Source organism: Solanum lycopersicum, chromosome 3, assembly GCF_036512215.1.
Source record: "Solanum lycopersicum chromosome 3, SLM_r2.1".
Taxonomy (NCBI): Eukaryota; Viridiplantae; Streptophyta; class Magnoliopsida; order Solanales; family Solanaceae; genus Solanum; species Solanum lycopersicum.
The window spans coordinates 20,006,574-20,030,651 of NC_090802.1; the positions used below are offsets into that span (position 1 = coordinate 20,006,574).

Consider the following 24,078-nt stretch of genomic DNA (forward strand, 5'->3'; position numbering starts at 1 on the left):
TCTTAAACCAATACACTCAATACCAATATTAACTAACATCTTCTTTCAAAAAGCTAAATCATATAAAATTCCTTTTGTACAATGAGATTGTAAAATACAACAGTTGTCAAAATGACGTAAGAATAAGAATGCTAATGTACCGTGGCATTACTTGTTAGTTTCTTGGTATAAGAAACAATGAAGTGGGTCTTAGTGCACTCGTGAGGCAATGAAAAATTGAAATAGGACTAACTTCAACCTTTACCTTATCCAAGAAAGAGATGGGATTCACTTATCTTTTGCTAAGCCTACTATTCTTTGATTGTTATATGCACTATAAATGAACTAGTTTTTCATTTCCATGTGCTGTGAAACTGTTATGTATATGACAACACCCAAAGTGGCAATTATGGATTTGGAACCAGCTTTTCATCCATCAAGAACTTGAAATTTCGTGGAGGTGCATGGAAAAAAGACTATAAAATTCAAAAGTGCTAAAATGGCTATTTAGAAAGAAGACAACAAGGCTCAAGGCCCGGCGGTTTAGGCTTGGGACTTCCATGTTGGAGGTCCCAAGTTCGAAACTCCTTGCCAGCAAAAGCAAGGGATTTGCCTTCTGGATCGAGCTCGTCGCAACCCCGGGCTTGCCTAGTGCAGGTTACCTCTCTAGTGTGGTTTGCGAGCTAATGCATAGGAACGGGTAAACCCTGTGCGCACCCAAAGATAGTGACAGCAGGTTTCCTTGTCATCAAAAAAAAAAGGCTCAAGGCAATTAAACTAATTTTAGGGCCTAGGGTTATTTCATTTAGTCATATTACCTAATAGACGTAGCGTATAAATCGTTCATTAGGTGTTCATTTTATAGGAAGTTTATGGATGAATGAAGGATTGTACTCCTTGTGTAAGCGTTATTCACTTGTGTCACTGCAATTGTACTACTCCAAGGTTCATCCTAAAATGGATTCCATGTATGAGTTCAATTTCTTCTCCCTTGAATTAATTCTAATAATTAAAATGTTCGTTTGACTATTGGACTTTCTTCTAGTTTATGTTTTCCCCAATCAAATTTCTTGTCCTATCCTCTTATAGATATTAGAACCATCATGAGCACACTTGTTTTATTTCTTAAAAATATTGGTTTTTCTCCCACCCATCTCGGCAAAATTCCATCAGCTTCAAGGCTGGCTAGCGGCGCCACATCAGCTCCATGAACATTTGTACTCCGGTTAACAGTTGCTACACCCTTTCTAAAAAGGTCTGATTGACAAAAATCAACACTTTCCTTAAAAAACAATGTTTGGAACTAAGCTACCTATTCCAAAAAATAATGTATGTTTGGGATTGTAAGAAGTTCCCTTGGATCTTACCATTCCATTCTTGCACAATCTTGAGCAAAAGGCACCAGTTGCAATTTTCCAACAATAATAATGTTCTTTTCCAGCACAGGCAAGACACAGACCAGATCAATCTCATCCTTTGACACACTCATAATTGTGTCGCCCAACAACTTTGTAGGCAGCAACGCCGTCTTCTAGTATATCCCTATTGTCAGTGTAATTACATATGAAAACTCGCCAGAACAATAATGTCTACGGTTATCAGACCTCTCTGAATTTAGACCATATCCCAACACTTTCTCCATTCCACCATCCTCACTATTTTTTTACAAACCCTAATCCTTCTCCATGATAAATCGTGACATCCAGTCTCTTGACCTTCAATTATTCCATTAACAATCGATTAAATGTTTTTCCGCTTGTGAAGAGCTTCTTTCCATCAATGGAGTAAATGACATTTGTTTTCTAAAGACCCAGCCATGTCAGTTCGAACTAGTCGATTCAAGAAGTTGTGCTTCTTACAGACTCGCGGTCTCACCCATAACAATTAGTGAATCGGCTATGATTTCTCCTTCGGCCTGGTTCTCTATCTCATGGACATTTCTTTCCTTCTGCCCTCTACTAGCCTTATTTCCTCTTCCCATTCAAAATTGTCATTGAATCTTTTTGTGTTAGCTGTTACCGATAGTTCCCCCATAGATCTCGACAAGCTGTAACCACACCCACTTCTCTCTTGTGATATCCTTCCCCTCTTGCCTACCCTTCTATTTCCCTTTTCAAATCCCCCCCCCCCTCTTTTATGCACACCCAATAGCTCTGGCTTGAACTCCGGGTAGACCCAAATTGAAGTCTTTTTCGCCATCTTCAACCAACTAAGAGACTAGAAGCATACCCACCCACCCTCTTCACTAAGTGTAGCACTCGTAGTTGGGCAAGCTACTTACTGCATCAATAAATCCCCAACATAACTCCCCAATCTTCTTGAAGAGGTCGAAGAATCACACAGCCCACCTTTTCATCCCTTATTTCTAATCTCAGAAAGTTTCCACACAACCATCTTCTTTCTCTTTCGAGAACTTAGGTTGCCTTCTCATTTGCAAATTGAAACAAGAAACGAGTATCACCCAGCTGAGAAATTTCCAAACAATCTTCTACATCCTCTACCTCCACAACCCGATTTCAACAGCTTCAGGCAAACCCAGCCACTTAGAAAAAGATCCAATCAAGCATGATCGCAAATTCCTCATCTGTGTATGTTCCTCTTAAAATGAGAACCTTGGTTCACTGCCCATCTCCCTCTTCAAGCATTTTCCCCCATGCTCTAAGGCTGGGAACTCAAGGGCCTTCTTGTAGGATTTCGGCCTCCTTGCTTCTGGACATCTTTTTTAATTTGATTGTTATAAATATATAATATTTCTTGAAATTTTATCCTCCTGCAGACGATCTTTTTTAAGATACCAGGTTAGAGAGGATAGGATAGGATAAACCACAATTAGGAAAAGAACTGAAAGTGATTATGACAAAACTTTGTTTCCATTTGGGATAATTAAGTAAACATTTTTCCCTCTGTATCAGTAATAGCGCAATACTAACACAATGTTAATAAGAGGCTCACACTCATATAAACAAGATAAAAGAAGGGAAAAAACAGCTAAACAAGAGAAAAATAAGTTCAAGTACTCTACAAATCAAGTTAATTAAAAGAGCCATACTAGTGTCTTCTTGTGTGTAATAGTGATTCTCTTTGACTTGCAACCAAGAACACGAAAGACTAATTCTGCTCCAACCTGCAAAAATATCATTACCGCTCTACAGTTCAAACCAAAGAGATGAAGGAAACACCTGCCATATTATTCTAGAATACCTGGAATTTTTTCCTGGGTTTTACAATTTCAAATTCAGACATATGACGAAGAGGACAAAGTGCTTTCACACCACTGGAAAATTGTACTATGGCACCGAAACTGTCTACTGCAATGACTTTAGCTTTTACAATCATCCCAGGCTTGACATCTGAATGAGTGAAAACTGACCCTTCAAATGCACTGGTCTGTTCATAATAAAAGAAAAGATATGAAAAGTGTTGGTATTGCAGATTAAATTAAGGAGAACCTATCATTAGATATGTGTTGAGATTTCAATAAAAAGAAACAAAATGAAGCAACATTCAAATACCCTACTCATACCTCCCCTGCCCCCCTGTTTTATAATAAAGGAAAAAGGGAAGCAAGGAACACATCTTATCTTGCCACAGGGCTCTTCAGCTCTACCAAAATTCATTATGTAAATAAAGAAAAGGTGTTTTTAATCAGGTTTAACACAGAAATGCATAAAGCTTCTCAAGACCAAGCAGAAAACAGAGGCAAAGATACAAATCAAAAGGAAGGTAACAGTTCGCAATTTGCGTTGTGCCCCCGGTTCCAAGAACAAGAACCAAAATAGTAACTTCTTGACAGAGTTCTTCAACTAAGGTATCCACATACAAGTATATCGGACTAGAGTGTCTCACATCTTGCCCCTGGACAAACATCAGTTCAACATCTAAAATGCACTTGAATCAAAAGAATAATTTCCAACTATAAATAAGTGTACCTTTAAAACCCCAGTAGCAAGTCCTTCTAGACGCCTAAACCCAAGGACCCTGACACGAACAAGTTTCCCTTCCTTGAAACTTTTCTCCAGCTTTTTCACTTCCTTATCAGCAACATCAGATACCTGCAAAACTTGCTGAGTTAATAAAGTTGAGTTCAAAGGCATAAATAACAAGGCCCAAAAACTACGGAATCCAGGAATGTTCTTACATTAACATATGCTGGAGTTGGAACAGGAGAAGAGGGGATTTCCAGCAAAAGACCCAAACTCCTATCAATCCTGATCACTTTTGATTGATCAAAAATATCTCCAACCTTGATAAGCTGTATAACCGAACAGCTCAGTTTAATTTAATAATACAAAATTATTAATACATAAACATCGAGTTGATACAAAGCAATGCACGCAACCATGCTTACTTCGCATTACAATAGAAACACTGCAGCTGAAATTTAGTTTTTCAATAGGACTAACTAAATAGATAAAAGTACAGTACCATACAACTTGCATATCATAGGCTCATAACTTCTTCTATTTTTGACAAAGCAAATGATAGCTCACAAGTTCTTTTTTTTGACAAAGTAATTGATAGGCTCATAACTTACACAACAGAAAACTTGCTTTGTTGTGAATTCCCCTAATTTGCGGACATAGTATACTAGTTGCTGGTTTTGAAATTTGCTTTCACTGAGTGCTGGTAGCAACCTCTTACCTTAAATCTTAAACACTAAAAGTTAAATTGTACTTGGCACATCTCAGAACTTTGAGAAGTCAGCTCAGTGCTAGCAACATAAGACGGGAAGATAAGCTTCCTCTTTGTTTGAGAGGTTGCATGCCCTTACGATGGATGAACAGTTTCTCATCATCTCGACAATCATTTTGAAGCACACGGACAAAGAATGCAATATGTATGATCTGGATCAGACCGAAATGCACATAAAGCAAACAAAGAGAAATGGGGCCCAAGAATTGTAGGCAAGTCTGACATCTCTAAAGGACCTGGAACAGACCAACTGCAATGTTCTTTCTACCCATCAAAAAGCACCTCCTAAGATCTTACAACTACACTTGAATCAGGACCTATAACATCCACCATACACACTCAAGCACCTTAGCAAGATTCATACATAGAATAAGCAATGATTTATCCTGCATATATATCCCGAGAAATGCAAAAGGTCAGAGGTCTGTGTCTAACTTAAAATTGACTAAAACAATCTTTACTCACCATCAGCTTTTACGGCCATATTTGTCCTCCTATAATTCAATTTTTTTCCCTCATTCCATGTTTCAACCAAGTAAAGGTAATTCTATGAATCAAACAAGTGCAAGCTAAGTATAATTAAATAAACAGCTTCATTAAATAATTCTCCATGTGCAAACAACCAATCTGCAGCTTGCAATATTTTAGAGTCGATAATGTAGGATACTTAGGATCTTAAGCACTTACTGCAGGAGGAGCCTTGTTATGAACCAGGTGAGGATTCAAGGTCAAACCAACAGCTCTAGTTGAGGGATCAATAAATAGTATCCGAGCATTAACCTACACCAAGAAAATAAAGTGCTCACTGAAATTAAAGAGAGGACAATTTAATTGGAATTAAGTAAAGCATAGCAAGGAAACTCAATATAAACCCTAAACTGATTTCAACCTTCCCTTGATCAGAGAGGGTGTGGGAGGTAGACAAAACAGAATTCGCAAACCATTACTTGGTGCAATCCCAGACTCACTCTACCCTTTTCCTTCCTACTCTCAACTGAAAATCTCATACTCAGAAATAAAAGGCATATGCATGATCCCTTTGTTTTAAATAGGTAACTTGTTATAGGTGCACAGACTGAGAGTTATATCACTCCTGATATTGCCTAATGTAAAGGCATAATCATCTTTTCCTACACTGAAGATTTGCCTACAACTTGTGGAAGAAGCTTCCAAATAACTATGACATTTTCTTGCTCCAGCATCAATTTACAGTCATTGCTTGTAAAGCCACATACAATTTATATTGACTTTGGCAAATTACAACCCTAATGACATGATTAAAGTAGCCTGAGGTTCACAAAGGTGGTGAAGTCATTCAAATATATATGTATCAGTGTTATCAAAAACAAAAAGTGCAAAAAACTCCAAGGTCGGTTAGGGTTTTAATGAAAAAAGGCACAAAGAGATGGAAAAAATGCAAATATATACATGTTTAGTCTAAGACAGATAATTATAAGCATGAATGACGAAAATATGAAAAAAGAAATTGAAAAAGATTACGATATAATGAAATATCAATTGTTTAGGGTCTCCTCTTCCGAAGAGGCTAATTGGCAAGGGAAAGCATGTTCTTGTTACTTGATGACTTCATTGAAGGTACATTAAGCGAGGGAAAGGCAAAAAGCTCAACACATTTTGAGCCTTGCTTCAGGGCTTGAGCGTCCGTTTGATAACACCGATAGATAGGTCAAGAAATGAGGTGGTTTGAAGTGGTAATGTAACCCAAAGAAGTTGAAGACCAAAGTTGGAGTTAAGCTGAACTCCCAGGCCCTCCTGTGTCGCAAAAGAGGATGTAGGACCTAAGGAAATGGCCAAGGCATGAGGCAGTGGCAGTGTACTGATGGCCTTAGCAAGTTCAGTAACCTACAGACACAGGCAAGCACGGTGAAAAGACATTAGCGAACCATTCTTCGTTACAGCAGATTGGAGATCAGCAAGCCCAATGCATCACGGACCTGGCAAACCAACCATTCCTCATGGTGGGAAAACTGGCAAGTCTAAGAGGTGCGCGATAGGAGAAGAGCTGGCAGAACATAGATCTATAAATAGAAATGAGGCCGGGAGGTATAAAGTTAGCCTCATTTATGATACTCGAAAGCTTAGGAGAGAGGGAAACAAGGCCATAGTCATAAATAAACTTCAACATAAGAAATTTATGATGGTTTTTGATGATTTCCAAATGTTAACTTTCTCATGGATTGTAAATTGAAATTCTCAGAAATTCTAAGAATCATCAACACTACATTCTCCAGAAGTTAAGATTTTCCTTCAATACATGAGAAAGTTAATATTTGACTAAAGAATTTTTTTAAGAATATTTGGGTCTTGAGAAGATGATGAATAGTAAACTAAGAGATAGAGGATGAGTTGGTAAATTACTCCAATAACTCCAATCATTTTGAGAACTACCATTTGATGAATTAATGGGTATGTTTAATGGTATAGATAAAGGGGTTTGAATTTATATGGTTTAGCCAATGCATGAATCCTAGGTGGTTATGCTTAAATTGTTTGGAGTAGAATTGATGGAAATTAAATCACATATATATCAATTGATTGTATTGGGATGCATTTGGAAGTCATTTCGTTATGTTTTCCATGCAGATACATGTGCACACAAACTGGTGAGACGACCTAAACAAGTGCTTCCTCTTCAACTTATTTGGGTGAGCCGCACTACTATTATCAGTAGGGGCTATTATGTCTAATATTCTTTTGCATAAATGGGGCATATCTGGTGCAAGTCGTACTCCTTGTGTACCACCAATAAAGGTTATGTGATACATTATGAAGGTCTATTACGTACATGAGACTTATGTTGTTTTACATTATGTATGATTTTTGCACCATTTTTGAGGCAATGGGCTGTACTAATGATTTTAGGCTATTGATCCATATGTTTCTCTTATTAAAGATATGAACGTTCTTAACAAATTTTGTATGCATGTTCATGATTTTATTTTCTTGATAACGTCATGTCGGGGCCAGCTTGCACATCTCGACTAGTTCCACGAGATACATGCATGTCACCTCCCACCGTCAATATCTACCAAGTAGCTATGTCCACAAAGGTTAGAACAAATGGGAAGAAATCTCCCAGTGTTTACTGCCTCTAGCCCTCTACTGGGATTTGAACCTATAACCTTGGGCGCTATGTATATTCATTATTTTGGGTAGACATCTTCTTAGTTTACTCTAAGAAAGTTAAATGCATTGGGTATTGTCACATGCTCCTCCGATTTGGGAGTAACATTTCCAACCTAAACTTTGTGCCGTCGTGGTGTATTTGTCTTGAGAGAACTGTCAGCACTTTCTAGACAAATATCTACCATAGTATTTGGTCTGGGACAGTGATTTTCTTACCCTCTAGCAATGTTTAATGGCGAATTAACTGATATACAGAACAACTCAATTGGGAAACTTGATCCACTCAACTTCTAGAACATTAAGGGGCCATTTGATTGTTGGTTAGAGTTATGCATGTATTATTAATTCAGGAATTAGTTATGAATGGTTTAGTTATACATGTATTAGTTATTCCATCTTCTACCTTGCATAACAGAATACATAAATTCCTTCATAAAACCTATACATGTACTAGTTATGCAGAACTGTAAACTGGTAACCAAACACCGTACATGATGTGTTGAACTCTATACATAGCAACTAATATGCTACCAAACATGGTACTAGTTAAGTTGGCTTTAATACATGAATAATTCTACTCCTAAACAGCAACCAAAGGACCCCTAATTGTTTAACTCATGTTTGTCACTTTTTTTCTTTTTTGAGGTTTAGTCCTCCATAGTGTACCAACAAAAATCTCGTTATAAAAACATCTCGGTGTTTGATGACGGGGCAACAAAAGCTCTTAGAAACAATAAAAACAAAGAACATTCGAAAGCAAATGAGAATGACTTTCACTGCTCTCTCACCACATTATGCTACAATTACAACTTATGGATAAAGGTCTTCTTAGTGGTAGCCACCCATTGGTGTTAAGCATCTCAAACACCAAGTAAATACATTGATGTTTCATTGCTATGCAAACAAACATGAGATTAACTTTCATGTCTCTTCCTACACATTATGCAACTATGACAGCTTTATGAATTTGTAAGGCCATCTTCCCATTAGCAAGTTGAAAATCATAGGTTAATTAATACCTTCCTGTGCCAAGCAAAAAGTAAATGCCTTGATTTTAACACACATTGTCTTCTAAACAGAAGAGGTATTTGAAAAGTACAAGCTCATTCTTGATAAAAAGCAGAAGGAATATATTGGTCTAACAAGTCTTTCATTCATAATACACATTGAGTTATCATACGAACTTGCACAAATTTACGAGACCAACTCATTCGAAGCATTGTTCTAAAGTCCATTTCAGCTTCGCCGTTTTTATCCAAGCAAGGGAGGGGTTTTTGTGAAACTGAGACAGAGACAATAAATGATCTTCTTTTGCATTGTTAAGTGACTGAGAAATTATGGCAATGGTTTGTTAACCTGAGTGGTATTAGATAGTCCATGCCAAGGCATACTGCAAAAGTACTAGCATGTTGGAATAGAGATGGAAATCAGTCAGGACAAGGAAAGATGGAAGATTGTCCCTGCCTGCATTTGGTGGACAATTTGGAGGGAGAGAAATTTGTTTTGAGAACAAGAGCATTCCCTTCCAAATTCTAAAAATGAACTATTTAACAACATTTTACTTTTGGTGTATCCATACCGTATCTAAGGATACAGGGGACATTACCCTATTTTTAGATGGTTTATAAGGGACAAAGGTGATAGATTTTTTTGCTGTTCCTTTGTACTATTGATAATTACTTCAGGAGCACACTATTGGTGTACTTCTCTTGTTTATAATACCAGTTAACCTTCTCAAACAAAAGTGAGGGGTTATTACCTTTTTATTTTGTGGATAATCAACTTTCCAATTCAAAGAGGGGAAAGTTTGCTGCAAATTGAACATGTCAGCCTGTAGCAGCAGAGAGTAAAAATAAGTAGATGGAAACAATGAATCATATAGAATGCTACTCTGGTGACAGGACTGGAACACCACAAACTTACTGTTCCGGTAAAGTACGTGAGGAATGATAACATAATTCCATTTTCAAGAGTTGAACGCACACTAGCATTAACCATCATGCCTGGAACGAGAAGATCAATTGAGATACCCTTAAGATCCTTGGTCTGTACAGAAGTAAATTTTTGTATGTTATACATTAATCCATCATGAGGCAAAAAGGAACAATATACAAAAGTAAAGAACCAAAACGGCAGAATGAATTCCAAAAACATACCACACATTTTGAGACAACATCAGGATCAGAACTCAAATAAACAACTTTATGTGTTCTATCAATACGTTTAACAACCCCCTGTACCAGCTGCCCACTTCTATTCTTGACTTCCACATTTTCTGCAAAAAGAATATAACCAGATAAGAAATTAGGTTCAATATCAAAAGGCAAATAAGAAGTTAGGTACAATATAACGGTTTCATGAAAAATTGAAAATAGTGCCTCAAGAACAAGTCGGCAGGCGGCAGCAATGAATTTTTTAATGTGCAGAATGAATAAATTAGTTGTATCATGCAGAGAATATTCCGTTTTCTGGTAGGGGTAGGGTCTGTGTACACACTACACTCTACCCTCCCCAGACCACACTTTGTGGGATTACACAAGGTATGTTGTTGTTGTATCATGCAGAGAATATTCTGTTTTGTGTTTCCAATATGACCAAATGATGTTGAAAGGTAAGAAATATGCAAATTACAGTTTAACCAAAAATTAGACAGCAATTTATATTTATAGGAAACTAGTGCCAACGAAATATTTCTGACACTGATGCCTACCAACTTGGTATCTGAAAGATAAAAATTCACACTGGCAGAAATAGGAAAAAGAGGATAATAAAAATCAAGAAAATGCAGCAAGTTAATTGCTGATAATGGTTCAGTAATTTCAGCCAAAATCATGAAACTGCTTCAAAATCCAGCTAGTGAAAACTCTGCAGAAGTCCATTCTAACAGGACTACATGATTTTGAAGACATAATACAACATAGTGATACAATACTTATTTCCTAAAATTGATAAAAGAAATACACTGAAGAAACTAGTATCATATGTAATGTTTCCATCTTTTGAAGACTTAACAAACCTTATGGACATGGTTGACAGCTGAAATTGCCTAATAAAGGGCTCTATTGAACGCCTTCAAGTCTTTGATCCCAATATCCCCACCTTCACAAGAGATGCATAGTTTCCTGCTTAAATAGGCAGAACTTTCTGTTTCTTCCCACCAAATATTTCAGATCAATTCCTCCGACCTCTGTGCCACGCTCTGGACAACAAAGAATATAATAGGTCTAGACACTGGACAAGGGTACTCTAACCTAATTACAATTTCCCCAAAGTTATAAAAGATCTACTGTTAAAAGAAGGAAAAGAAAAGAATCGCTACACATTCAGACCAACCTCACTTCTACTTCTGCTTCTTTTCAGGCCTAGGGTTCCAGTAAAGCCTCATACTTCCGTTCTAAGGGTTGACCCATCGGGCATGAATAATGTGATCCGAACAAGAAGATATGATTGTGCTCGGCAATATAGAGTTTATTTTGAAGGTCTATCTAGTGTTCAATAAGAATGTGTGGTCATACCGACACCGTGCTCATGTTTCGATTCCAAAGCATCAAACCACTCCAGCGATCCAAGTTCGGTACAAGATGCTAAGCGCGATTTACCAAAGTCATGACTTTTAGCCTAAAAAGTATTAACCACGATACAGGGTGCAAAGCAACGCCCAACAAAATGGAGGTAGCGCCGCGACCATGGTTAGATGGGAAATGGGGGAAAATGTTGAGTGTTCGTCATGAAGATGGAGGACGCAACGTCCATCGCGCCCAAGTTGGACGCGTTGGAAGTCGCACCACGACTAAATACAAGGGAGAAAAATAGTTTTGTCCAGGTATAGAAACATGACGCCCGTCGCGTACAATGGAGCCCTTAATACCCCAAAGCAGTTCGGTCTCAAGTCTATAAATAGAACCTAGTCCAAGCTTTTCCAAACTCTTACCTCATTTTCTGATTTTTCAAGTCATAGCACGAGTATCATAGGATCTTCGAAGATATCCAGCCCAAAGGTTCAAGCTTAGGATTCTAAACGTTCTTTATCAAAGCTCAACTTCTTATCTACTGTTTGGAAAGGGTTACAGCATGTTAAGGCTATTTCTCAAGCGGGAACATCCTTGTTCTTCCCGTGTGGGTAATATTAAGAAAAACGCGAGAGCATTTGAAGGAGTAGAAATTGATATTGCATATTTGAGGAATAATCTCTTATTCCTTATTTCTTTATGGAGAACCCATGAGGTTACTAAATGTATAGAAGGTTGGGTGACAATTCATAGAAAACCATAGTTATTGTAGGTGTTCTCTTTGATAACTTGAATATAGGTGTTTGTCACATCAGTAACAAGGTTATCTAACCTTAGTTGGGAAAAAAAACTGATTCACTCTACATCGTATTCTGCAAAACTAGTACATAGGTGAACCCAGTGTTATAGAAAGCGAGGAAAAGCCTGCTTAAAGCACAAGGCAAGGCGAAGTGCAGCCCCTGCGCTTTTCTTTCCTGAACTGAGGCGACATTCAAAAAGAACTCGCTTCTACGATTGAAGCGAGAAGCGCAAGAAAAAAAAAAAAAAGTGAGAAAAGGCGCGCTTAATTTGATAAGGCGCTAATTAGGGTATTTATAAAAAAATTGCAAGGTTTTTTTTTTAATTTCTGATATTGTCTTCCGCGACTTCACAATACTTACTTTCGCTACTTCAAATATTTTTTTGGACTGTTGCGAGGCTGCCACTGCTGCTGTAAGTTCTCTTCTTCTCTTCTTCTCTGCGACTGCTCTGCGATTTTCTCATTAATTTTTGGTTGCTACTGTGTTTTTTCCTGTATTTTTATTGCTGCGAGGCTGCCACTGCTGTAAGTTCTCTTCTTCTCTGCGAGGCTGCGACTGATCAGTGGTGTATGCATGCTTGCGGCTCTGTTTTTTTTACTATCTATTTACTTTGAATCAAAGATTATATTACCTCTATTCAGTTATTTAATATTTTTTTATTTTTATATTAAATATTGCTTTACTTATTCAAACTAGATGTAAGAAAAATGCTTTCTGCTCTTAAAGACAAAAATTCCACCAAAATCAGCACATGACGAAATTATAAGGTTCTATAACTCATGACCTAATTTCTTCATTTTTTCAAGTTTATTTCCAAGAGAATGTATATACATAAAAGATACGCACAAAAGAACAAGTTCTTTGTCGAATATGTCTTTCATCAAATTCATATTGCCAATCCTACAAGGCGTTATTTTTTGTGTACTCCAATAAAGACAACAAGAAAGAATGATTTGGGTCAAATCAAAAAAATTATATGTTCCTTGAGAAGCTTCAACGATTTCTTTAACTCCAAATCGTCCCCTTCAAATTTTAAAATTTAGTACACTATTATGGCCAGCAAAGTTGGCGTTGCAAAAAAGAAGATACCAAGCATATCCCACTAGGAAAAGTAACATAAAAATTCAAAGTATGATATCCTCCACATATAAACACATCAAATCACAGCTTAATTATATTCAAAAAGACAAAAAAGTGCCAAATAGTTGGCTTTTCACTCTTAGAGATGAGATACTTTTATTTGTTTATCTATTTAAGTATACAACACACTCCACTACATGACAGGATATTAGAAGGAAGCTTGATTCTTCCTACAAGCAATTTCCTTTTTCCCTTCAAACAAAGGCATGAAAGAAAAATACATATCTTTAGCTTTAAGCACCTTAATCAAGAATACACTTTCAAGAAACGACATCCAAGCACCAATGAACACAGCATAAGAGCCACAGAAATAGAACTCTTCGCCCTTCAAAGCCTCATAAAGTTTAATAAAGCAAGGAGGTTCAGGGATCTGTATACAGATATCTATATCCAATACATATCTAGCTTCTCGGCGCAGTTATACTGAGAATGAATCAAAAAGGAGTATTTGAGTGGAGGTGAAGACTACCTGATTCTTTTGGCATAAATCCTGAGAAGGAAGGCAGCCCAAAATGAATTATATAACCATGGTCTTCCGCGCTTTTCACGTATGCACTAAGAATCTGTAAATCAAAAAAGATAAGGAACAGGTTCAGGAAAATGCATAATATCAAGTAAAGGAATGTGAATTTAACATTTAAAGAACATGAATTTAGCATATACAAAATAATATACCAGTTCCAAAAGTTGTTTAGACCCAATTTAGATAATATACGTTTTTCTTCTAGTAAAGGTTAAGTTTTACAAAGTTCAGGAAGTTGTTCTACAAAGAAATGCCAAGAGTTGAGAACTCCCTCTCAGACTTGTTTGTTTCGTACATTTCTGGAGCACATATAAGATTCCCTGTGTGTAAGAGCATCTCCAACGCTACACTTTATTTTACTCTCCAAATATAGAGTTCTCTATTTATTCAGACAACCAACTCCAATCCAATTCTCTATTTTATTCTCTACAAAGAATCTTTTTCTCTCTCCTTAATATTATTATTATTTCTATTTCATTCTTATTTTCTTATTTCATATAAATCATTTATTTCTTTTCTCAATGATTACTCTATATAATTCTCATGTGATAAAAAAATTATTTTTTCAAATTTTTTATTTAATATAAATTATATTTTATTCTAAATTTTTAGACATCATAAATTGCACGAAAATATTAGAATACATAACTTAATGAACAAATTCAAATAAAAGTAAAATATAATACACAAACACTCAATTTTTGAAATTATTATGATGCTCCCATAAATGCTCTAATAATGCATTACGGAGTTCAAAATGAGCATCGTTGTCCTTAATTTTATTATGTCTACCACCATTTACGTCGTTGGAGTTGGAGCCTCTACAACATCTTGAATTGGTGCATTAAGATCATGCCCTCAATTATCATGTTGTGTAGTATATATAATACATGTAGTCATTATATCATGTAACACTTTCTTTCTCCAAAAACGTGACGGTCATGCAATAATTGCAAAACTCTGAATGCACGTTCCACGTCTTCTCGACATGATTCTTGTTTCATCACGAATTAATTATTATGTTATGTATTGTATTTTATCTTGTATTTAAATTATTATGTCATGTATTGTATTGTTAATTGTATTTAAATTAATTTTTTAATCTTATCATTTTCAATTCTGTGTATTCTTTATAGGGAAAATTAATAATAAAATAAAATTTTATTATTGGTGAAAATTACTAAAAATATATTAATTGAAATTAAAGTAGTATATATTAGATCATGTATCTTTTTAAAATAATATATTACATTTTAAAAAAATAATGAATATTAGATATTTAATTAATGAAATTATATGTAAAATAGTATGTTAGTTAAAAAGTAATGGAAATAATAATAAAATATTGAAAAAGTGAAATAGAGAGTGTGAATAGTAGTTCACCAAATTTGGAGAACTACTATTCAGCTCTCTATAAATGGAGTATAGAGAGTAATATGGATTGGAGAACTACTATTCAGCTCTCTATAAATGGAGTACAGAGAGTAATATGGAGAGTGATTGGAGAGGGCATTCTCTATTTTACTCTCTAAATATAGAGAATGGAGAGTAAAATAGAGGTGGGCTGGAGATGGTCTAATAGATGATTAGTTCAGTCACCTAAATACCTTTACCTTAGCTACCTGAAAATAAGGATCAAGGATAATTCGCCCTACTAAGGAAAGTGGCAGCATCTTCCTCATCCTTTTATTTTCATAGTTAACTGGTTTTTCAACTAGAAGATAACGAAATAGGTAAATGGCCACTTGCCATACCTGCTATCAAAAATTAGCCACACTCTATTAACCGAAAAAGTTTTGGACCAAAATACCCCCAACTAAAATAAGGAACACCTCCAGCAAATGATGGTAGAATTTGAAGGATTAAAAAGTACAACCCAAGGGAAACTTCATAAGATTCAAAACCAATGAAGAACTCACGGGGTTCAAACATTTATAAGTTTAAAACTAAGGAACGATTGGCTGGAATATATGGAAATTGACAAGACCTCAAGGGAATACATGGAAATTGAATGCAGATGGTAGCTTCATACCTGAACAAAGATTGGCTGGAATAGGAGAATCGTTAGGAGAAAATGGTAAAATGGTCATGACTTTCGCTAAATCTACCAAATTTTCTACTAACAACTCTTGTTAATTGCAGGCAGCTTTAACACTATGTTTGGATCATTGTTATCCATTGTATTGTATTGTATCTTTACTATAGCTACAATGTTTGTTTTGTTTGTTACTTAAAATGTATTGTTATGTATCGTTATTTCGTTGTCACGTAACAATGGAAACCCCTATTTTATGGAACAAACAATTTGGTGTGTTCCCATTGTTACTTAATTTCTTTTTTCAATTATATCCTTACATAATATTTCAAAATACTATTTTACCCTTTACCTTAATTATTTAAACCTAGTCAAACCTCCTACCATAGAATAATTAAGGATATTTAAGTAAAATTTATGAATTACAATACAATATAATACAATCAAACCAAACAATTAAAATGTTACTAAACAAAAACAAACAATACAATCTAGCCAAACATTGTATCTACCATACAATACAGTACAATAGAGTATAATACAATACACAATACATTATGAAACAATGGACAACAATGATCCAAACAAAGTGTTAAACGGGATCAAATGGGTGCATGACAACTCAAATTCTCACATTATCTTGGAGATGGATAATCAAATAGCAGTGAATATGATCAAGGGATTGACTCCAGCTCCTTGGACTCCAAGGAAAACGATGAGCAAAATCCAAAGAAAGATACAAAATATGAATTGTGAGATCATCTATTGCTTCAGGGAAGCAAATTGTGTAGCTGACGCTCTTGCAAGACATGCCACTACAAGGGACATGGATTATATCTTCTCAAAGGAAGAAAACATGTTTGCTTCAACCGTAAGACCAATGAGAATGGACAGACTCAATCTTGCTTCATTTAGGTTCAAAAAAAAGAAAAACACTTGGGATGGCACTATGAACCACCTTGAATGTTAACAAGGGAAGGTATAATCCTATTTTGTTGAATAGAAATGCCTTCCCTTCAGGAAACTCTCATATGGTAGTCTTTACTTTCTTTGAGTAGAGTTCCTTTTTTGGTGTTATTTGGAAAGAGGTTTAGGCCATATGTCCCCTCTCTTGCAAGTGATCTTAGAAATAAGAATTTAACATCGGGAAAAAAAAATTCATGGGGTTGAAAATTTTGATGGAATTACAAAACCAACGGAGGATACAAAGAATCCAAACCTTTAGAAGTTTTCAATTTAATTACTACCTATAGTTTCACATGGTCTTTTGGTTCGTTTACCGTGTTATTTGTTGCTGCTATTGTTCTCTTTCTTCATTATTTTTAGGATCATAGGATGGCTTCTTCATTATTTTGATCTTAGAAATAAGAATTTAACATCGGGAAAAAAAAATTCATGGGGTTGAAAATTTTGATGGAATTACAAAACCAACGGAGGATACAAAGAATCCAAACCTTTAGAAGTTTTCAATTTAATTACTACCTATAGTTTCACATGGTCTTTTGGTTCGTTTACCGTGTTATTTGTTGCTGCTATTGTTCTCTTTCTTCATTATTTTTAGGATCATAGGATGGCTTCTTCATTACTATATTTCATTTCCATATTTGATTTTGATCTTCTTTACTTGACCCGGGAGTCTATTGAGTAGTGTTCAAGAAAGCGAGCGCATCAATGCTTAGTGATGAAGCGATGCAAGCCTTCTACGCTTCACTGACTAGAATGAGTATGTGAGCGGTTCATTCCTTAAAGCGGGGCCTTATCACTTTTTCCCACTTCACGCTTCATTGCTATCGTGAACGGCCTCTCTACCTTCATAGGGTAGGGATAAGGTTGCATACATACCACCCTCCTAAAACCACCTTCATCAAACCTTTGTAAGTTTAAACCTGCAAACTTTATTTTATTTTTGCATTGGAGTATTGGTTATCTCCCTATAACTTTTCAAATGGTGACTCAAAATTCATAACAAAGCCCAAAAATTGGCCATCCCACCAATCCACATCTCAGCAAAAGAAAAAGTATTAGGGGTCGTTTGGTTTGAATACAAGTTATGATGGGATTAGTTATGATGAGATAAGTTAAGTTATGATTAGTTATGATGGGAAGAGTAATATTGAGATTATTTCTTATTAAGTATTTGGCTTGTTGTATTCAAAATAATATGCATTGCACAAATTTTAAGAACAAGTTGTTTGTTTACCAAAATACCCTCAATTGATCTAGTGTTTTTGTTTTTCGCAAGCTTTATTTTTATTGTTATTTTGGTGAAAAGGGATTTATTTATTGAAACATACTAGGTTAGCCAATTTTGTAGCATCTTTATCGAATTTCCCTTTTTCTCTTTTAGAAATGTCACCGGGTTTATATTCTCTAGACATGGATTGAGAGGCCGTTTTCGCTTTCATTTCTTCTGTTTGTGGTCTTTGCATTTTTGGGGCAAAACCAATCATATAATCATTATAAAAAAGAATACATTTATTCATTTTTTAAAATAAATTTTCATCTCATTTAGCTTGAATATCTTTTTGTGTGTGAATTCCCATGAAGGTTCGCAATGTATCTAAAATAAATTTTCCTCTCATTTAGCTTTAAAATATAGCATTCATCTTATGCCTGTTAAAAGCAAAAGAGGATTTATGAGAATTCAAAAAAAAAATAAACGTACGAATTAGTCAAATAAATTCATAAACAAAAATTATATTTATATAGTGTATTTTTTAATAGAAAAATATGAAGAATTATCATAAAAATAAGGAGTAGTGAAGGTTGTGAATGTTATAATACATGGTATTAAAATAATGTAAATATACATGAATGTGAAAAGTTATATAAAAAGGGTTTGAGGAGATATCTTTGTCATTTAACTATTTTATTTTGGGATAAGTCATCCCGAAATTATATACCATCTAGGGTGAGGGATAACTTATCACGCTATTAATTAACAATTCCAATAAGTTATTCCAAACATGCCAACCAAACAACAAATTAAGTGGCACCATAATTTAATCCCAAAACTATTTGATGTTTATCCTTCACACAAAACGACCCTTTAAAGTCTTAGATCTTGTACTTAATAATGCATAGGAATGAAGGAAAAAGTTTTATCAGGTCATTAAACAATTTTTTTAAAATTTTGTTTTAAGATGGGCAACATTTTATTCCTCAGAAAATTAAAACTTGGTAAAAGTCAGTGTGAAACTTAAAGAAGCTCTAACATTAGAAAGCCCAAAATTTTCCTTAAAGAGAAATTATTTATGAGCAAAGTTAAATAGGAATGGTCTTGGCTTGATATTGCAGCATGCTACAGAGGATTCATATAACCAAATGTTTTTTGACGAATTCAGACATACTTGACAGAATGAACATATGTTCACCTTGGATCTCTGAGTAAACCTTTCCACAAGGTGTATTTCTGGGTTATCATACAAAAAATCTTTCTTATTGCTTTAAACCACAATAGAAAATTAACAATTTTCTTATTCACTCTTTTCTCAAATATTTGTTATCATCTTATATCTCAAAATTTGAAACGCAAATTAGATTGTTGAATAATGTCTAACTACCTTCTTTGTTTTCCGATAAGCACTTCCTAATTTTTTCTTCTACCTAAAGCAAAAGGCTGGACTATATCTCTTGGGGAAACAATGAAGCCTTCAATTTTTCCTTTTTAGCAAAAGGTAAATATAACCTCATCTTGCAATAATACTAATTCAGACTACAACACCATAAAAAATATAACTCAAACTGGTGTAAACTAAAATGGTGTTAACTAAAAGATAATTATCATACCATTCCTTCTTGAACAATGTCAAGAGTTAAGTTCTTGTGCAATAAAGAGAGACGCAAGGAAAGCCAAATCTTTCTCTTCCCTACTTCTTTCTTATCGTCATCCAAGTGCAAGACGATGCAAGAAACCAGCTGCCCAGCGTGATATACACTAGAAAGAAGATTAGTGTCCATCTCCGACTGCGAAGGTAAATTAAGCTATTAGGAAAACAATTTCCCAATCATTAACAATAGGCAATATCTTCAACAACTACGTCTAATTGAGAGATGATAAACTATGTTGAAAATATAAGGAACCTTGGTTTGAATTTACCTTCACTAGATTTATTTGATTCAAGTGTTATCCACATACTTGATGAGCAATAGTTATAATTAACTGAAAGGGAAAACTCCTCATACAAGATGTATACAAAATCAAGCGCTCTGTTTGCATGCGATATTTCAGCTATTATTCATTTGTCTGATTAGTTTATTACCTCAAAAATTAAACGAATAAATATATAAAGTTTGTCAATGATAAGATCTCTATGGTGAAAGGAAAACTTGGAGGGTTTTATTTCTTCAATAAGTCATAAAGGCTAGAGACAGAGACACTGCTAAAGAGATTTCATAGTCTGGATGATAAATCATCATCTCATAATAGAAAAGACTACCAATGTTTTCCTCCAGCATAGAACAGTAAATCAGCAATTTAGGAAATCCTAACAAATCCAAGTATGTGTATAAATCTGTAAAAGCTTCCAATTCAGACATTAATATTACATGTATCAAGTAATAAGGTTCCATATGGATATCTCCCCTCATTTTTTGCTTTGTGGCATAAGCCTCTACGATTTTTCTAGTAACTTTTTTGGTCATGAAAAGTTCTATAGAAAAAGGTTGAGCTCTTTCTCTCCACAAAATATCAATCTTTGTACCAAACAATTACTCTTGTGGGTGTAACATACTCTGAATATACTACAGCTCATTATTTAACCACTTTTAACCTTAAAAAAGATGACCTTACTATTATAAATATGGTGTGCACAGTAATAGCAGGAACTAGAATTCAAGCTAAAAGATCATTTTAACCTTGACCATTTGGTTTTCATATAGATCGTAACTACTCCACATCTCTCATGATGGTTCTTAAAATATTGGCTAAGCACTAAAAGAATATGAACCCTCAAAAACTGAACAAAGCTCTCATGCTATAATATATTTCAAATTATAGCTCAATGTTTATCCATATCTGAGCCTAAATAAAGTACCTTTCTATGGGAAGGTTTTGCAATAGTAATCCTCGAGAAATTGGTTAAGAACTAAAAGGATATGAAACCATTGAAATACTGACCAAGGTTTCATAAAGAACTAAAAGGGTGTGGTACAATAGAATCTTCTTGAGATGCAATAATGACATATATTTTAGTAAGCCTTGAGAAACAATAAACACATGCTTTTACCAAAAACCTTAAACAAATTGATGATTGTATAACTTATTAAAATGCATTTCTTCTACAAAAACAATTATGCCTCAATGCCACGCAAGTTGGAGTCCACAAAATGAATCATCACTAACCATAATGCGTCATTTAGATCAGAACTAACTCAATGTTTGGAAGTTTAGAGACCCTACAATAAACATTCTCTAGATATTCCATATTTTACAAATCTGCATGAATTCCAAAAAGTTGTAGGTTTTCAGAGAAAAATTCTGTAAATGTGACTTTAGGCCTACTCCTTCCCCATTTAACAACTTGCACCATGGATTCACACCTATCGACTAATGCATCTATAGAGGGGGGAAAGTATTTCTACTGTGGTTCAGAAATTCAATTCTATACACATGCACAATTATCGCATAAGTTCAGGACTTTTTGTTCAGACACTATTCAAATGGGCTTATAAAAGAGAGATTATTCACTGAGAAATTTTTTAAGTAAACATAGAGAGCATTAGCTAGAATGTCTATTTTAATGACCTTTGACTTAACAGCATTTTAGTCAATAAGTTTGAACTAGTCACTTTGGGTTGGTTTCCGTATCTCACCTTCTTTTATCCTCCCTTATATTTAATAGATAAATTGAAGATATTGATACACCATACACTACATAATAATTTAAATTCCTTCCAGCTTGCCAAACAATTAAAACACTGGCATAAAATAAGCTATGAACAAATAAAAACTGGAAGTGTTCTTTGGAAATTTCATAATAGAAGGACTTGAAGAATTCATTAAAAATACAACTCACAGAACCTATATCAGAAAATAAGTTGTCAGAAGATTTAATACCAGTTTTGCTCCATCGTCTACAAAGGGAGGAAGTGCTTCAGAAGCTCGAACTAACCCCCGCAAGCCTCCTGGGAGACTGACAACAATATCTTTCTCATTTACTTCAGAAACTACTCCCCAGAGCTTCATTCCAGGAGATATATTCTGAATGCATAATAAAATAAAGTTGTTAAATGTTTGCTGTCAGTTGTTAGGATAAGCAATAAGTTACAGATGTGCTAATAAAAAATGAACTTGTAAACAGCCTAAACATAACATGCAATTTAAAAAAAAAAAAAAAGAAGTTTCACCGACATGTGAGCAAGTCCAGGAATTGTCAGTATACCTTTAAAGTGATCCTGTTGGCGAACCTTGGCAATTTTCCATTGATACCACCGCCGAAAAGGGAACCTAAATCATCTTCTGTATTAGTCTTTTGGAGCTTGTGTTGTTTTTTCCTCTTCTTCAATAATCTGTCTTCAGCCTCAAACTCTGCATCCACCTCAGCTCGAACTTCATCCAACTCTTTCCTGCTCAAAGAAGATGCCCCACCTACAAACAGCATAATGTTTGATTTCATTGGAAATAGAAGAAATATTGTTAGGATATAACAAAAAAAGAATGGTGTTTGAATACCTCTAGGGAAGTCAGGAACTTCCTCTTCAAGCTGAATGGGACCGTTTGATTGTAAATTTTTTTTGCTTTGGGATTTGGGTGCCATGAAAACGTAGTTTTTCCTTCTTCTTCTTCTTCACAGGGAGTACAAGTTTACAAATTGGGAAAAGAATGAATGGAATTGGCGCAGGAGGGTTTAAGGGTTTAACAAAGATTTTCGCTGCTTAGGTTTCTTTCCCTACCTTAATTATTGGGCTTCACAATTTTTTTTTCTTTTCTAAATGCTTGAACTGGCCCATAACACCTCCTTTTCCTTTTTTTTACTACTCTATTGTTTCATAATATTGTTCATCTTTAAATAACATTTACTCTTAACATTTTTCAACATGCGATATTTTAAAAAAGGTTCGAAATATATTTGAACATTAAAAGAAACAATTTCATACTTTAGGCAAAATCTATTATCTCTGCACTATTAACCAGTGTATTTTAAAGATATATAAATTGCTCACGTGGACATCATAAATATTATATCATTATAAATAGTAATTTATCTAGTTGGACACTATTACAGCTTTAAAATACACTATTAAATAGTGCAGGGGTAATAGGTTTTGCTCAAAGTTTGAAGTTATTACAGAAGTTTCTGTCAAAGTTTAGATATATTTCAAACTTTTTTTCCTATAAATTGGCATGTGAATAATCTTTGTCATAAAATTCCTCCTTTTTGATTAAAAAAAAATATTAACCTGTAGTAACTTAATTAATGTATTTTTTTAATAAAATAATCTATTTAATTATTTTTTAAATTCAAATAAAAAAAAAGATAAATGTCAATAGAGACTAGGGGTGTCAAAATTGAACTCAAACATAGGTAACCGCTCAGAATTTTAAGGGTTGGATCAAGATAATTTGAATTGGGTTCAATCTCAACACATTCAAGAATAACAAGTTTGAAGAGAATTCTCAATTGAACCCAATTTAATCTCTAACTTTAACCTGTTTTAAAACTTTTTATTAAGATGTGTTTCTATATTTAATGTATGAATTTGTAGCACCCTGTATCCAAAACTAACCAAAAACCAGCTTTTTAGAAAAATCTACAAGTGAATCGACGGTTGCTATCGACGGAACGTAGCCTGACCCTACGGTCTGTCCACACATCCGTCGATTGGGTCAGAAACCCCCCAAAATCTCAGTCCAAAAAATTTGACTAAGTGTCGAACGACAAACGGACCTACGTTCCGTAAGTCAGACCACGGTTCGTAATTTGTGTCTGTCGATCAACACCCCAATTACCCACTTTCTGATACGAACCACGGTTTACCAGCACGGACCGTCATTCGACATACGGTCCGTAGGTCTAACAGTTAGGGGAAAATATAGTTGGGTTAACTTCAGATGATCATAACTCTTAGCACAAAATAAATTAGATGTCTCATGACATACCTACAGATAGATAATTGAATTAGCTTTCAATAGCCACTGACCTTGCTAAAATCAAACCTCTGAGTAAAAAGTTATGCCCGTTTTAGTAAAGGCCTTACGAATAGACCCAACCGACGGACCGTCGATGGAACAACGAACCATCAGGCCAGGTC

At 34.9% G+C, this 24,078-nt stretch overlaps 1 protein-coding gene across 1 annotated transcript in view; it reads right to left on the minus strand.

Annotated features, from left to right (window-relative positions):
- The window catches only part of LOC101261692 (rRNA biogenesis protein RRP5), a 39,170-nt gene extending 16,323 nt beyond the window's left edge, over nucleotides 1-22,847 (minus strand). The window contains exons 1-13 of the mRNA XM_010319556.4: nucleotides 22,499-22,847; nucleotides 22,209-22,414; nucleotides 21,884-22,027; nucleotides 19,615-19,791; nucleotides 13,737-13,830; nucleotides 9,975-10,093; nucleotides 9,742-9,864; nucleotides 9,578-9,649; nucleotides 5,359-5,451; nucleotides 4,118-4,231; nucleotides 3,909-4,031; nucleotides 3,181-3,366; nucleotides 3,029-3,103 (exon numbers count right to left, since the gene is read on the minus strand). Of these exons, the coding sequence (XP_010317858.1) occupies nucleotides 3,029-3,103; nucleotides 3,181-3,366; nucleotides 3,909-4,031; nucleotides 4,118-4,231; nucleotides 5,359-5,451; nucleotides 9,578-9,649; nucleotides 9,742-9,864; nucleotides 9,975-10,093; nucleotides 13,737-13,830; nucleotides 19,615-19,791; nucleotides 21,884-22,027; nucleotides 22,209-22,414; nucleotides 22,499-22,583 (1,611 nt within the window). The 5' untranslated portion in view covers nucleotides 22,584-22,847. The remainder of the gene's footprint in view (nucleotides 1-3,028; nucleotides 3,104-3,180; nucleotides 3,367-3,908; nucleotides 4,032-4,117; nucleotides 4,232-5,358; nucleotides 5,452-9,577; nucleotides 9,650-9,741; nucleotides 9,865-9,974; nucleotides 10,094-13,736; nucleotides 13,831-19,614; nucleotides 19,792-21,883; nucleotides 22,028-22,208; nucleotides 22,415-22,498) is intronic.
- Nucleotides 22,848-24,078: the final 1,231 nt, after the last annotated feature.